This window comes from Sinocyclocheilus rhinocerous, unplaced genomic scaffold, assembly GCF_001515625.1.
Source record: "Sinocyclocheilus rhinocerous isolate Xijiao unplaced genomic scaffold, SAMN03320098_v1.1 scaffold1430, whole genome shotgun sequence".
In the NCBI taxonomy this organism is placed as follows: domain Eukaryota; kingdom Metazoa; phylum Chordata; class Actinopteri; order Cypriniformes; family Cyprinidae; genus Sinocyclocheilus; species Sinocyclocheilus rhinocerous.
The window spans coordinates 94361-111857 of NW_015636039.1; the positions used below are offsets into that span (position 1 = coordinate 94361).

Consider the following 17497-nt stretch of genomic DNA (forward strand, 5'->3'; position numbering starts at 1 on the left):
TATATTAGTATATTATTATAGTGTTATATTTCAATTTCACAAAGAAACGTGCAGCATTTTGTCCAAGCAATAATAAAAGGACATTTAATTTATAATTTGTCTTAAATCTCATTTTGTAAAAAAAAAAAAAAATCGTGAATCGAATTGAATCGTGAAATAAAAATCGTGAATCGAATTGAGTCGTTACATCCCTAGCCGATACTCAGAATTTTTGGTATTGCATCAGATAAAAATGGTATCCGTGCATCTCTAAGTGGTAGGTGTTCTTATTGTTGGTACCTTAGAAGCTCAAGCCAAACTCTATCAAAATTGAGTCTCCTGCATTCTTCACATAATGAATACTATTTGTATGACAGACAGAATTCCTGCTCATCTAGAGAGCTCCAAATTAGTTACTTATGATGTTCCATTATAGTTAGGATGCTGCCTAAAGGCTGATTTATACTTCTGCGTCGGACCTATGCCGTAGCCTTTACGCCGTAGGCTATGCGTCAGTTTTCATTTATACTTCTGCGTCGTTGTCCGCGTCAATGTGCAGTACACATGCAAACCGCTAGTCTGCAGTGTCCACGGGCATGTTGCTGGTGTAACCCGCAGTAGCACGGCAAAAGCCGAAGAAGAAGCGGCTCGTCGGAGAAGCATTATAGCCGTGACGGCGGCAAATAAATATTAAATCATTAAATCATTATTTAAAACTACAAAAAGGAGACAACAACGGAAAAGGAGAAGATGGCATACTTTCAATCTCCACAAGGACTTGTACCACGGCAGATCAACATTGTTTGTCATGGACAACTACTGATGTATAATGCTATGTAGTATAATAAATGATAAGACACTTGTTCTTTGCTTTGTTTTATTTTATATAAGAAGGTGTAACATTAAAATATATTACAGTGCACATAAACACACAAAACTCAAGTACATACGGAGGTAGGGGTTCTAGCAGACCAATCACAGCGCTTGCGGTCTACGTAGAATTGACGCGCTGTTAAGATTTTTGGAGAGGTGCACGTCAGGCTACGGTGTATGGGTGTGCGTCTACGCGTAAGCTACGGCGTAGGTTCGATGCAGAAGTATAAATTGAGCTTTAGAAGGTTGTTGCCTATGTATGCAGTAGACATTAATGCAGCTCACCAGGGTATGGTAAAACGCTCAGTGTAATATTGAACTATCAAAACAGTGAGAAAATGTCCCATTTAATAGATTATTTGCCTTTGGTACAGCAAGTTTTATTCCATACACAAGGCATGTTCTGAATGTGGAAGGGTTCAAATTAGAGCTTCCAGTCACGGGTGAATCATTACTTCTCCAAGTCTGAGAAACCTTGTTCAAACATTCCCTAATTACACTTTCTCCAGTCCTGACTAGTGTTCCAAACAATGATTTTTCAGCCACAGAGCCTTGGCTTATGTTTAGTGCTTAAACAGCCTGTCTGAATTATAGCTTGAAGCTAGATCATATTTAGCCCTTCCAAACTGACCCCACTTGCATGGACATTAGCCCATCCACCCATAGTGGATGCAGGCCATTTTAAAGACTGATTTTACTGGATTGCCTTCACTTGCACTTAATTCACTGAAAAGGTTCCCCTATGCTATAGCATCCTGCCACATCTGACGTCAATGACAGTTGGTCACAATACAAGCAAGAATAGATTGTCTTTTAAATAAACCAAGTACTGTGCCATCTTTTGTATTCAATGAAGAAAGTCATACAAGTTTAGAACATGAGTTTAAAAAAAATGTTTCAACTATTTCTTAAATAAACCTTGTACAAATACATATATTCTAGGGAATGCAAAAGGAAAACAGATACACTAGCATCAGAAAAAAAAAAAAAAAAAAAATTTCATGAATAAAAAAAATCCATGGCTTGAAATGGCTGAGGTTTGCTTCCCACAAACCTCCATAAACCACCACTGAAGTGCTGACTGCAGAAAAGGGTCGTTTCACAGAGGCATCACACACACACACACACACTCCCGTTCTCCATCTATCAATGCACAAAACTGCTTAAACAGGTCAGCAAAAGTGAACACACAGCAGTTTGTCAGTAGTCTGCAGCAAAGAGGGAGAGAGAGAGGGAAAAAAGTGGTAGAAGCAAGGAATGGATAGAAGCAAAGGTTTGCTTACTTCTCACCATCACACTGTCAACCTCTTTACAAAAAAAAAAAGACTTTAAAAGATTTTATGGATAATTAGCAATCATGTTTGCATAAACATGAACTTTCTTAATATGTAAATTTGGTTGTATTCTGTGTGCGCCATGTAAATGTGTTACATCTGCCTCTTTTGATCAGAATTCAATGTCATTTCAACACCTTAATCGGAATATCCACAGTTCCCGTATATCTATGCGTGCCTAAAAATTATTTATGAGCACTATGAGAAACAGACAGACAAGTTAAGCTATTAAAGATAGCTGCATTTCTGGAGTGAAAAGGAGACAGATTCCATACAAGTTTACAACACAAGGAACATAAATCATTCACAGATGGGTAATACCATCATAAGAGTTTCATGACCTACATTCTGAAATTCACTGTGCCTTTGTGAATGAAAATTAATGAGCTGGATAAATTACTGTGCAGGTTTACTAAAAACAAACTTAAGTGGCAAGAGTGAGCATGCTTCCACAAGAAAACAGTGGAAAACATGTTTTCATTTAGCTGAAAACTGAAAAAAAAAAAAAAAACTTTTTTATACTGCATTATAGGGCTGTCAAAATGGCTGAAAAACTAAATTCGAATTTTGTACTTAAATATTATCAAAATTCAAATTATATTCGAATTTAAAATGCATAATTTCAGTTAGGGTGAAGAAAAGCTTTTGGCTTCTCTCCTGAGGCCACAAGAGGGCGCATCGACCAATGCACGTTTATTCAAAGCATATAAGATGACATGCCTATCTGTGAAAAAAGTGCATAATGTTTAAAATGTTTATAAACCAATTATAATTAAGTTGCTTTTAAACAACTATAAACAAAACAGCATCATGTATGTATTCATAGTTTAATACAAAGGGCCGAAAGCCAATCACACAGATTACAGGGGGAAGTCGTGGCCTAATGGTTAGAGAGTCGGACTCGTAACCCAAAGGTTGCGAGTTCGAGTCTCAAGTCCGGCAGGAATTGTAGGTGGGGGGAGTGAATGTACAGCGCTCTCTTCCACCTTCAATACCATGACTGAGGTGCCCTTGAGCAAGGCACCGGACCCCCAACTGCTCCCCAGGCGCCGCAGCATAAATGGCTGCCCACTGCTCCGGGTGTGTGTGTGTTCATTGCTGTGTGTGTGCACTTAGGATGGGTTAAACGCAGAGCACTAATTCCTAGTATGGGTAACCATACTTGACCACAAAAGATTAAATGAAAATGACATCAAAACTTTTCTGAAGACAATCGGTTTCCTTCAAAAATGATACATTCATATAAAAACACCCCTGCCGTGTTTTGAATTTGAAACGTGCAGAGCTCATGTTTATTCAACAAAGTCAAAGCCTTGTGGAAAATCTATTTGTGGCGGTCAGTGTTAATATTGTGGCGTAAATCAATGTATGGGAAACCCTGACATTTTTAATGATAATTATGTTTCTACTCAAATTAATTTCTGAAATAAACATTAGACAGTGACTGTAATAACTTGTTTTCATAACAGATTTATGACACGTGATGCAATTCAAGTCTTATTCTGAATAATTTTCCACTTTTTCATACCCATGTAAACATGGTCTGATTTCTCAAACTTAAGCAACTTGTCACACGTCAGTAAAGCAGTTGACTCAGTAATTACATGACCAGAGCCTGATATCGTCTCTCAATTTTCTTGTTCCTTGAAGAAAAAAACCCAGACCAGAAAAGCATGTGCGGGGGAGCGACAGCAGCTATTCATAGACTTGAAGCAGGAACAGCTCTCTCTCTAAAAGGCTCTGAAGGAGGCGTCTGAGTGAGAGAAGATCTGGCTGGCATATGGATCATGTGAGCCCATAGAAAAGAAACGATTACAAATTAGATGTGTACGCTTGGATCCAGCCACATCCCCCAGCATTAGCCAGTGAAATCACCTCTCCACAACATACTTGCAAAAACACACAAAACTGAACAGTTCAAGCAAAGGAACTAATGAGAATTTAGAAAAAAACAACAACAACATTAACAGCAAAGTCAAAAGCAGAATTATGAAACTTATTCCCATTCAGGATATGAAGAAACACTGGATATTCAACTCTCGATTTATTAAGGAACAGCTGTGTCATTCTTTCATACTATTTCTGGAATGTCCCTGTCAACTTCATTTCAAAACACATTTCAAGACACATACAACCGGATATGCAGAAACTGTACTGGATGTTAACATACTGGAAAGGGTGACAGGAAGTCAGAGGTGTCATTTCAAGGACTGTGGCACTACTGTTTACTTCCTGTGATACATCAAAGTCCCTTTAAAGGAACACTCCACTATTTTTGAAAATAGGCTCATTTTCCAACTCCCCTAGAGTTAAACAGTTGAGTTTTACCGTTTTCAAATGGATCTTTATTTTAAATTCAACGAATATTCGAACTTCGAATTATTTTTTGACAGCCCTAATGCATTAATCAAATTTAATAAGCAACACTCAAATTAAAAGTTGTACATAACTGCATTTTGTACAGTTTAAACGGTTTTTATACAACATTCAGTGTTTCCCACAGACTTACACTATGTGTGGCGGCACTTTCCCTGGGGGAAATATACATGTATATAATGTAAATATAAAACAGCAGGCTTATTGAAAGTGCAAATTCATTCTCTGCCAGCAGGAGGCGCTTTAAGAGTGGCAGAAATAGCGGTTTCCCCGTTAATGGCTGTAATCAAAGCAGCGTTGCGCTCATGAACGCTACTTTATAAGGCATTATAGGAAAGATTAAATGAAAATGACATCAAAACTTTTCTGAAGACAATCGGTTTCCTTCAAAAATGATACATTCATATAAAAACACCCCTGCCGTGTTTTGAATTTGAAACGTGCAGAGCTCATGTTTATTCAACAAAGTCAAAGCCTTGTGGAAAATCTATTTGTGGCGGTCAGTGTTAATATTGTGGCGTAAATCAATGTATGGGAAACCCTGACATTTTTAATGATAATTATGTTTCTACTCAAATTAATTTCTGAAATAAACATTAGACAGTGACTGTAATAACTTGTTTTCATAACAGATTTATGACACGTGATGCAATTCAAGTCTTATTCTGAATAATTTTCCACTTTTTCATACCCATGTAAACATGGTCTGATTTCTCAAACTTAAGCAACTTGTCACACGTCAGTAAAGCATTAAATTTCATATTTGAAATTACCAATGAAATCTGACAACAACTGTGTCATATATGTGGTTTCTTTTGCTCAAATAGCGGTATAAAAAGCTTATTTTTCAGGCTAGATCAGCCAGTGCGCATGAGCAGTCCTAAGCGCACGTCTCAGAGCGTTGACTGTTTCTATAGCAAACTGGACTTCTAACGGCAGCTGCAGTGATGCGCTGACTTTACCAATTAGCGATTGGCTCTTTTGCTCAGAAGGCGGGGCTTCGTTCGATAGAGCAGCCATATTGAGTGTTGCATTTTTCCCCATTCAAAACTGACACGTCTTGGGAATTCTTCTATAGTCTTTGGATACATCCATCAGTGAATGGAATGAAAGCTCATTCATAGCTCAGCCAAACAAGACGCCATCTGGATGGTTGTCAATGAGATGAAACAGACTTCAAACACAGAAAGAGATAAATATGAAAAAAATAAATACCTTATGGGAATAGTGGGGGTCCATTATACGGGCAAGTCCAAAGTCCCCGATTTTCAGTACCAAGTCCTCAGTGTTGACGAAGAGGTTGGCGGGCTTCAGGTCACGGTGAAGCACGTTTGCCGAGTGGATGTATTTCAGTCCTCGCAGCAGTTGGTACATGAACAGCCGTGCATGATCCTCGGACAACAAGCCTTGTTCCAGTACTTTACAGAGGTCTGTTTCCATGTACTCCTGTACGATGTACACAGAGTTGACCTCCGTCAGAGAGCTCACATCCTCCGTGAGCCTCCGGCCACTGGGCCCCAGCGTTTCAAACACTTTCACAATGTTGTCGTGATCGAGCCTGCGGATGATCTTGATTTCGCGCAAGGCGTGTTTAACGCTCTGAGGGTCGGTTAAGACAATCTTTTTCACAGCGACCCTTTTGTCACAATCGGTGTCGACAGCGGAAAAGACCAGTCCGTTGCCTCCATAGCCCAGAGGCTTTAGGTCCATGTAGCGAGGGCCCAGGTCGAAGCCGTGAATGTTCATAAGGCTTTCAAATTTCTCTGCCATTTTCCTGCCTACAAGAGCAGCTCTGTGCAGATATTATAGAAGGGAGGATTTCTGATTTCTGATATGCAGCCGATCTTGAGTTGCAACTACTAGAGCTAATTTGAGAAAGACAATCCTAACTTAACAACAAAAAACACAAGACAAAACACTCAAGCCTACAAAGACTTGAGCGTTTTCCCCGAACGACCGTTACAGCGTATTCTGAGAGATGCTTAGAACTGATTCAGATATGTTGCCGAGATATGTTGTCATCATCCACAGCACTTTTTAGCAGCTTTTTACGTAGTTTGTGGGAGAGTTTTCTTTTTATTTCAATGTTTATTAGGGCTTAACGGAATGAATTTGGAAGCCAATCAAATATCTCTGAATGTAACTGAAATAATTAAAGTCACTACCTATAAAACCATCGTCACAGTGCAGAAATTTTCAGTGTATGACTGGCCCTGAGCAGCAGCATTACTAATGGTCCAAGTTAATGGTGATAAATCTACTTTTTCCTGTTTAAAGCACCTGATGTGGGGAAACCGAAAGGGTTGATGATCTCAGTGAGACTATTCCTTCTCAATGATCAGGTGGCTCCAGCTCACCGCAGTCGCAATCAAAACTATCCTCCATTTTACACTGGGATACCCTGCAAAACACAGCAGAAAAACAACTGATTAGCAATGTACCGTACGTCATTAGACCAAAACGCGAATCTGATTACAATGTCATTCGCTTTGAGCACTGTATTAATATGCTTCCTCATTGCTATGGAGAAGACGTTGAAAGCTGAATGAATTTGAGCAGCGTTCAGCTCAAATGAGACTGTACAGAGGATACAGAAGAGAACGTAACAATCTAGCCTGAACCTAATCATTTAAAAAGGCAAGACCACAAAAGAATATAGAGCACCGCTTATTCAGATCTTAACTTTCTGAATGAAATCGCTCTGGTAAAATGCTTACACAGTTGTGACAGCCCTCTTGGGCAATGTTTCCTGTGTGTGTTCATGTACCCCATCTATGACGTCTCTACACTATCTGATGTCATGGGTTTCTGTTTCCCCTCCTCAGACTGTAAAAGACACCACAATGATCGTAACACACATGTAATGGATTAACACGGCTCCCAGCCTGTGTCTGAAGACACAAAGGTTGGGGGTGATTCAGCCACGTTGCAGTAGTGTGTGAGAGAAATGATGGCCGACCGGCTGCCAACCATTTTGTTAAATGAAGGAGGGAGCCAACAAACACTGAATCAGTTCTGTACTGACATTATACCAACACCTATAAGTCATATTTAAACAATGATAAAGTGAGTTAACTAATAAACATAAACCCATTAGATGTTTTTTTTTATGGATCTACCACTTAAACTCCATTAAACACACGAGCGACAACGTTTACTGCTACATTTAACACTCAAAAAGTAAATATATTAGGATTTTCCAGAAATAACTACAGAAATTAATAATTCAATATTAAAGTGAATAGTGTGAGAAATTGAAAAACAAATTACAATAACGAGGCAAACTAATAAACTATTGTGTTGTACATAAGTAACATTGATTATTTTCATTGCGGTCCTGTAAAATGTATAGTTAATCGGGAAGTGTTTTATGATTTTATTGGTCATTTTCGGTCCTCCATTTTGCTGTAAGGATACATGTTAAAGCTAAAACTGAACCGGTTCGGAGTCTAAACACTGCTTCCATTCAAAAACTGTAAAACAGAATCAATAACCCAGTAAAAACAGTAGGAACCCCAAATATAAAAACACTAAAATAAAACGAACAATAAATAACGGCACGATTCACATAAAGATCGAGTCACCTTAAAATCATGTTTTAAAAAAGATTAATAACCCAGGTAATGGTGAAATATAACTTTTAATATACCATACTAATGTATTACATATGAGTAAAGAGTGTCCTCTAATGATTTATGTGTTAAATCTTGATGTTTTAAGGCGCTTCAACGCGTTACCTGAACAAAGAAGGATATTGTGCCACGGCTGATCACCGCGCCGCCCTCTGCTGATAAAATAAACCCTTTAACCTACTCAAATAGCCACATTTACGCCCCAGACGCGCTCATATATAAAGCAAAGACATAAAACGTGTACTTACTCTTCTCACGGGTGTCATGTATATTTTATTCCTAACCGTTCTTGGTCAGGTTTGTATGCGCTACCAGCGCACTCTCCTCACAAACTGCCGAGTGAAGCTCTTGTGTTGAAGCACTGTGTGAATAAGCGCGGCTACGCATGCGCATTTTGCGCTTCTAAGCGCTGTTCTTTGAAGCTTTACTGCGCATGGGCAACGCTCGGGTACTCCGCCCGCTTCTTTTATTGCTATGGGAACCGCGCCGCATTCAAACATGATTCAAACTCATATTAAATTGCAATTCACTGCAATAACCACAAAATCCATGAAGGGCCAGAGTACTTGAAATCACATCAAAGCACATGAAATTGTGAAATCAATAAATAATTAGGTAAATCACATTTTTAATTTAACAACAGCACATAAAAATACAGCAATATGTTTTAAAAAATATTGCAATATTCCTTATCACAAAACTACTGTATAACTAAATATTTTAAACAAATTTTAAGCATAAATATTTTTAAAGTATTTTAAAGCATTATATATTTTATAATAATAGCCTAAGCTTGATTTATATTGCGTAACCCCTGAACAATATATTACGCTGTTTAATAAACAATAATCTGTAGACTACAGTTATCACAAATGACATCTTGTGTGTGATATTCCAGTTAAATTAGGAGTTAATGCAGAACCTGCTGCAGGGTGTCATAGCCTATATCTTGCTTGTTAGCTAAACCTATTTGCTTAAGTTGTTGTTTCAGGGAAGTTTAACTCCAGATGCTGACACTTCTCGTTCACCGACGACAAAGCAGGATCGTTCTGTTCTGTCCAGGTCTGCTTAGTTTTTTAACGCCCTGCAAGTGTCAATGAATGCTTGGATCTGCCGGCAGGGGCAGACTGCTTCAGATCTCAATGTTCCCATCGTTCAAGATGTATTGCCATTAAAGCTGATAATAGTTCAGGGTCTGTGGTGATGTAGTTAGATTTGGGATATATCTTGAACTTTCATGTTTTACTTACGTTCTTTGTTAATTAATTTATTTCTCTTGTTTATCCAATGTACTGTATATATGTGCAGTTTATCCATTTTCACTTATCTTTTCACAATTTCATCGCCTAAAATAGGCTACCCTTGACCATTTTAAGAGTAGCTTAACAACAGCATCCTATAATGTTCTTATCTGGTGTACAGACAGCATGTTCTGATGCAGCTCTACTCACTGCATTTGGGTCGATTAGTCGCTCCCTCCCTGTTCCGTTTCCTTTATTTCCAGAAATCACGTTATGGTTATTATCCGAGTGCGTTCATGGCTATGAGCAAAGGTCTGACCGCAGGACGCATGATGATGCTGCAACATCGCCGCAGACGAGCTGTCTAAAAACCATGGTGTTCACAAGCCTCCAGACTGATACGGCAGCAAACACGGGTTAAACACACTAAATGTAGCTAAACTAAGCTGCGGGATAATCAGGACTGTATGTCCTGCGCTAGTGCTGAATGAATGGATCGATGGACGCGGCGCAGCATAAGCAGAATCCCCATGTGCTCTATGCCGCACTACGACTGCGCTTTAGAGTAGCACCATATATCTCACTGCCATGTGTGAGCCCTATTCATCATATCACACGTTTGATATACTCCTAAATCCCAGCAGAAAACATTTTATAGATTACTGTCATTACTGTATTATGTATTAATTATGAATTAAGTATTACTTTATTTATTTATTTTGTTTAACTGGAGACAAAATAAACGTTAAGTGAAATCAAACATAAAAAACTTAAACTTATTCAGCTAGTTGCCAATATTTTAGTTTAGTTTAAAGGGGTCATATGATGCTGCTAAAAAGAACACTATTTTGTGTATTTGGTGTAATGAAATGTGTTTATGCGGTTTAAAGTAAAAAAAACACATTATTTTCCACATACTGTACATTATTGTTTCTCCTCTATGCCCCGCCTTTTTGAAACGCGTCGATTTTTACAAAGCTCATCGGTCTGAAAAGCGAGGTGTGCTGTGATTGGCCAGCTATTCAGTGCGTTGTGATTGGCCGAATACCTCAAGCGTGAGACGGAAATGTTACGCCCCTCACCATACTGTGTTGATGCCGTGTCCCGGCCGGAGCGACGAGACATAAACATTAAAACCCATTACAAACGAGGCATTTGTTGCATCCAGTGGGGACATAATTACTGATTATAATGACTTATACTGTCTTTTTACGCGTTGCGCCGCGTAAACATAAAACCCTGTCTGCATTTGTGATCAGAGAAATGACAAACAACAAGTGCTAACGTTAATCCACACTGCCCAAAACTCGCGTTTGAATCATCAGTGGCAAATGATAAAAGAAAACGTACTTACGTGAGTCAGAACTGCCGGCATTTTAGTCTAACGTAACTCTCCCAGGATCAGTAAACAGTCCTCCATAAAATGTGCTGGCGATCCACAGCACTAAGTTGAAGTATTCCCTCAGCGACCAGCACAGATCAGCTCTAGGCATAACGAAGCGGATATCGTCCTCTTTTGGAAGACCAAACAAAGTAGCTTCGCTTTCACAACGAAGCACACAGCGTCTTCAGGACATGGCGGCAGCGGCAACAATACTACAGTGAGAATAAAAGTTACGCCTTCTTTCTTTGCGTGAACATTTGGGCGGCGTTATGCAAATCTTCCCACATAGTGAGGTAGATATGTGGGGGCGTGTTCGAACGAGCCGTTTTAGGTAGGTGTGGCTAACTCTTAACTTTTATAAAGAATATCTCTTTGGATTTGAGACTTTAGTCTTTGCAACTTTACAGATCTTCTTTATGCACCAAGAGCTTGTAACACTCTAAAGAGAAAGGAAAAAATGAAATCGCATCATATGACCCCTTTAATTTGAAGTACTAAAATAACTAACTAAATAAAACAATGATAAAAACTACATACATAGGCCTATAAAAAACGAATAATTTTTTTTTAAGTAAAAACATAAAATGTCCAAAATGTCAAATTCAAAAATATTAACAAAAACTACAATAGTATATCAATGCTAATAAAATAACACTGAGCACTCCAGTCACTGTATGGAAAAGAGCAACATGGAAATTCTGCAAGACATCAATTTTATATGCCATATGGTATCAAATATATTAATTTAAAAATAAATAAATAATAACATCTGCCATCTCTTTTTGGTCCTATGGAAATCTAACTGTTGGTGTGTCTGTGCCACACATTCCACTCCCATTGCTGTCTGATTTTATGATATGATGTTCCACATTATAATTATAATATGTGCCTCTAAGGTTGTGCCCATGAGTCTTGGCTTAAGTCTAATATAAGGTGCAAACTAGTCATATGTGGAAATATTAAGAGGTTACCCATCTCGGTAGTAATGTTGTGTAACATGGAGACATATAGTATTACTGCTTATTAAAATTTTATGATGGAAGAGTTTCACACAGTCCTGTTTCACACTTAACTTTCTTATAGGTCAGCCACTCTAGGAGTCCAAATCAACCCACACAACACATGCGTGACCCATGCAAACCTTTGTGATTGTAGAGGGGTACATTTGAATAAAGATACATATAAACACAAGCTAGTTGTGTGATAATGTGGACTTTGTGTCTACCTGCAGCATGTGGAAGGAGAATAGGTGTTGGGTAACAGCTGAGGTGTGTCATTCCCTCACACACATCAAACATTGAGGTTTATTACCCTCTGTGTCACCAGACTGTCTTTAACAAACAATGCTCATAACCCACTTTCACAACCTAACATTTATAAAATTACGACATTTCATAGAAATCCCACGTGAGGTTTTCCCTTTCACCGTTGGATCAACCAGACAAAATGTGAACTTATCCTTATAATATACTTCAATTTAAATAACATTTTATTTAATAAACAAGCACTACTATTTTTGCTCATTCTTGATTAAATGACCTTAACACAAAGTATTAAACACCATTTGCACCATGGACATAAATAATATCTCAAATTGTTTTTTGCTTTTTGAACAGAGGTGTGCAATTAAGTGGTTTGACTTTTTATAATTTTTGTCTGATCCTCTGTATTTATACTGAAAAACCTTGACAGCCATGTTAAAGACACCTAGCAACTATTCAAAGCGCCTTAGTAACCATTTAGCATCGTAACATCATGGTGAGTTTTTCAAGCACCTTTTATAGACAATGCAATTGTCTACTTTGAAATTATACATTCTATGACCAGTTAATGCGCTATATGTGATTTTTATAACCCAAGAATTATCTCAAGTCAAGTCAAATGTATTTATAGAGCAATTCATATTAATACACAATGACTACGTTTACATGGACATCAGTAATCTAATTATTTACCTTATTCTAAAATAAACGTACTCACTGTTTCATAATATCATAATGTTGAGGTTTATAATATCTTAATATCTTCATGCCTTATAGTCACATTTGCAGATTGGATCTTGGCCATAATATACTTTAATACAAGCAATCAACAGAGGTGTAAAGAGTACCTAAAAACCATACTTGAGTAAAAGTACAGATACCTTACAGTGAAAATTACTCCACTACACGTTACAAGTCACCAATTCCAAAACAACTTGAGTAGAAGTCTTAGAGTATCTGATTTTAACAGTACTTAAGTATTTTACTTATACTAAATATAGGCTCAAAAAATGCACTAGTCAAAGAGACACGCTAGTTAAAAAACTGTAATGTTGTGGAGAAGCTGCAGAAAATAGGCAGAGGCAAGGATCTCTGTGCTGGTATTTCATGGAAAAACTAGAACAAACAATAAGCCAAAAAACAAAAACCAAAGGGAACAAAGAACAGAATGACTGGCAAACAGACAACCATTACATTCAACAACTCGCAAGGAACTAAAGAAAAAAACCAAAATAAAACTGAACACCTCAAAATTACAAAAAAAACAAAACAAACAAAAAAATTTACTTCAAAAAGGTCTCTTCAGTATAATGGATGAATAAAATAATGTTAAGTAAAATTAAAAAGCCGAAGCCTTCTTGCAGTGGATGTGCTGGTTTGGGCCTCATTGCCGGCTGCAGTCATGTCCTCATCTCATATATAAAACACCTCTGATTCACAAATACTTGCTAAGGAACTCGCATTCACATAAAGTAGCCTTGTTGACAAGTTTGGGTGAGTAAGGGCAAAATGCAGTACTTTCAGTGACCTGTAATAGGCAGTATCATGTCTTTTGTAGCAGAAATAAACTGCTGCAGAAAAAGCTAGGTCCATGCAAAATGTAATGTGTTACTGCAACACTCATTTCAAATGTAGTGGAGCAAAAGAGTACAGATACTCATTCAAAAATGTAGTGAAGTAGAGAGTAAAATTTGCTAATATCTTTGATACTCAGTACAACTACAAAGTATTCAAAAAGATACTCAAGTACAGTAACTAATTACATTTACTCCAATACTTTACACCTCTGGCAATCAAGCAGTTGAGATATGTTGTATAATGGCTGATAATATAGTTATATTTTACGAGGGAATAAAAGGTCAGGCAGTTGATATTTGTCATTTAGTATACATGAATGTATTGCATGTATGCAGGTTAGGTTAAATGTAACATATATCCAACTTTATATATAAGAGCTATGCGATAATAGAGTTTACATTTTGTGATGATTTAGACAAATCATGCAGCCAAGATTATCTATCCACAATATGAACACAACACCAAAATAAAAGTGTAATGTTTAAAACCAGGGGTGTCAAACTAAATTCCAAGGCCGGAGCCCTGCAGAGTTTAGATTCAACCCTAATTAAACACATCTGATGCAACTAATCAAATCCTCCAGGCTTACTTAAAAACTACATGGTGTGTGTGTGTTGGAGCAGGGTTGGAAAAAAACTCTGCAGGGCTCCGGCCCTCCAGGAACTGAGTTTGACACCAATGTTTTAAACATTTACACACCATTTAACATGCTTTTTTTTATGCAAAACAACTTCCAGTACAGGAGTTCCCTTAGGGAAAATCAAGGACACAATGGCCAGTCACTCTATAGTTCCTGGGTCACAAGCCCATATCATTAACCAGTAGGCTACCACTACAACCATCAGTTAATTACATAACATTCTGATGATTGACATCTCCATCCTTCAGAGAGATTTACCTTAGTTGTCGCAGACATCACTGAGAAACTACTGATCAAAACAATAAAGCCGTTGAGGAATTTTCCATGATCTATAGTTGACATAATCCAGTGAGAGTTATTATGGTCCAGTGAGCCTCCTACACCCTCTCATGACTCTCCTTGCTGGATGCCTGTGTACCACACTCTGTTTACTGCATGTGAGCACATGCTGTCTAGAGTTTTATTGAGGAATCAGTGCTCTTCATACCAAAGAGTTGATTTTTGTGCCCTATTATTACATTACAATGTACACAGGGCCACAGCTATTCACTTAATTATGTTTGGATGAAGCTGTGCTGTAAATTGTAACTGTGCTGGTTTAGGGGTCACTGATGCTCTCCTGGTTATGACAGTTTTGAAGTTTCGCTATGCACAAGTGAGCCATGCCAGGACCTTCCTGTCACCCCTAAATCCTGAAGCTGTCCATGTGCACCCTGTTTCTGGGATCCTTCCCAACCTTTCATCATAAATCAGCCCAAACATTCAGTGTCTATGTCCTCAAAGAGAGAAGGACACCAGGAGAAATGTCTCTGAAACTTTGTCAGCGGTCTTTTAAGAGTCACCTTATTAGTAAGTGTTACAAATTAAGTAGTAGGGTTCAACAGGTAACTTACCATGGCTGAATTCATCCAACAACAGCTGGGAATGCATTTTTTAAAGTCAGTAATCCATGCAAAAGTGTCAAAGAAGTGAGAGAAAGTATCCAAAAAGACAGTATCCAGTACGGAGAGGTTAAAAGCAGGTCGACAGAGACAGCCAGAGGGTGTCCAGAGCGGTAGTGGTGTTGAAGAACACTCATCTGTTTCTGGACTCGGCCTCCATAGTGGGCTGTTATAGGCTGAGAGAGAAGGGGTGGAGTTTCTTCTGTGTATGGTTCTGTTAGTCAGCGCCAACTCTAGTCCTATTACAGGTCACTCTACAAGCTCTCTCTCTCTCTCTCTCTCTCTCTCATGCTCCTTCAATCTCTCCTTATTTCTCACACTTTTTACCCATTTTTCTTTCTGTCGTTCAAACTACTTGAGTGTTCGGTGCACATACACAAACCAAGATCATTATAATTTCCTCTTTTATAGACAGCAGCAGGTTGACTGTTGAATACAGGTATTCAAGGGCAGGCTTTAAGATGGTTTAGATCAGTGGTCGCCAACCCGTCGATCGCGATCGACTGGTAGATCTTTATCACTGTCCCAGTAAATCAAATAAAAGGAAAAATTAAATTTCTGCTTTAGTACAACATGACCATATGCAAAACATTACTTCAGCTGACTGTGCTGTTCTGAAGTAGCAAGGTTCAAACTAACTATTAATTTAACAGACACACCTTTTCATATCGCATGACTTATGATTAGTTCACATAATAAATTAGTCTGACACAGTGCACGTGATCTTATTGTGATCAGTTCATTATTCCAATGAGGATTTTGGCTTTGGTTACTAAGTCCCCTTATTTTTTTTAACCACTTCATTCCAAAAACCTGTCATAAGAAGATCAATTTCCATGATTTATTAAGTTCATAAGGTTTCCCATTCCAATACTGTACATTATGCTTGAGTTGCGAATTTAGTTTATGTTGACTTTCAGTATACACATGCGCGTCTATGATACACTATACAGTGTAGAGACCTGAAGGATTATATTAATTCTCTTGATAAAATATATAAATATATACACATATTATTAGGCTGTTAAAATGTAAGTGTTTTTCATTATTTAGTATTTTTAGCAATTTCGAGCAACATTTAAATCTGTTAATTCCAAAGACTGGTACCTGACATACAAAGGGAAATCTGCCCAAGGAAATCCATTGGTCAAAAAGAGTTCAAAGAAACTTTATGGTAGTAACTTTAGTAATTTGTTGGACTACCATATCCAAAGGTAGTCCATGTGATAATCATTCAGTACCATATAAACATCAATGTACAATTGTCCCACCACAATATGTTTTTGTGAGGTTCTAGAATGGTGCTGTTATTTCGTTGCGCATGTCCACATGGGGACTCTGAACGTCTGCCACACTTTGGATGTTTACAGGAGAGAAATACTTGGGTGTGATACAGTTACAAGTTATGGGGGGTTGTGTGTCATTGTGTGTCATGTTGCAGAAATCCATCTCTTTTCCTCTCTCTACCCCTCGCTAATCATCTGTCTGTTTTTCTCTCCGTTCCTGTCATGCCGTGAGCTCTGCATGCATATGTTTTGTGTGTCCATGGGGTCAACATTTCCACCAACAGATGCTTGCATCAAGGGTGTTATGTTATCAAAATAAAAGGCTCTAAATAGTTGGCAGTGGGCCTGTAACACGTGTGATTATTAATCTTATTACCATCTGGATTTCTGTATTCTGTTTCTAGGGGCACTGAAGATCCAGTCACTGTCAACCTGTTTACATGCCCAGATGAAGAAGAAAAACAAGTAATCTTGGCTCCTAAGGTTAGCTATGGCCCGCATGTTGGTATTGGGGAAGCTGCTACAAGCTAGGCATACAGTGATTAAACTTAACTAAAGCTACTGTTTTGAAGTATAGATAACTATGCTAAAAGCTAATAACAAAAATTAGCAACACTTAATTATATATCCAGTTGTATATATCATAATTTAAACTAAAATAATGAGGATGTTTTGAATGAATATATTTAACAAGAAACCTGTTTGAAAAAAAAAATCATTATATTTGCAATTCCATTTGCTAATGCAAGAGGATTAAAAATTAGCACAATACTAGCAGAATGCCAACATTATATATTTCCATATAGGCCTACCAAAACATAGTGACAACCTTACAAAAACTGGGGTGACTCAGTATTAAAATTTAGGTATTAGCTACTGTCAGCAAAAATAGAAATTAATCAAAATGACATTCTGAAAGCTTCTTACTCTGTTTGCACGCAGATCTCATATTAATCTATTATGCTAAAGTA

The 17497-nt window shown here is 37.8% G+C and overlaps 1 protein-coding gene across 2 annotated transcripts in view; it reads right to left on the bottom strand.

Moving 5' to 3' along the window:
* Nucleotides 1–15363, bottom strand: part of LOC107747613 (mitogen-activated protein kinase 6-like) — a 30813-nt gene extending 15450 nt beyond the window's left edge. Inside the window, exons 1-2 of one of the 2 annotated variants that reach the window (XM_016562213.1) lie at nt 15193–15363; nt 5778–6963 (exon numbers count right to left, since the gene is read on the bottom strand). In XM_016562213.1, the coding sequence (XP_016417699.1) occupies nt 5778–6332 (555 nt within the window). In that variant the 5' untranslated portion in view covers nt 6333–6963; nt 15193–15363. Of the gene's footprint in view, nt 1–5777; nt 6964–8442; nt 8570–15192 lie in introns of those variants that run through there. The other variant, XM_016562212.1, reaches the window with a different exon arrangement.
* Nucleotides 15364–17497: the final 2134 nt, after the last annotated feature.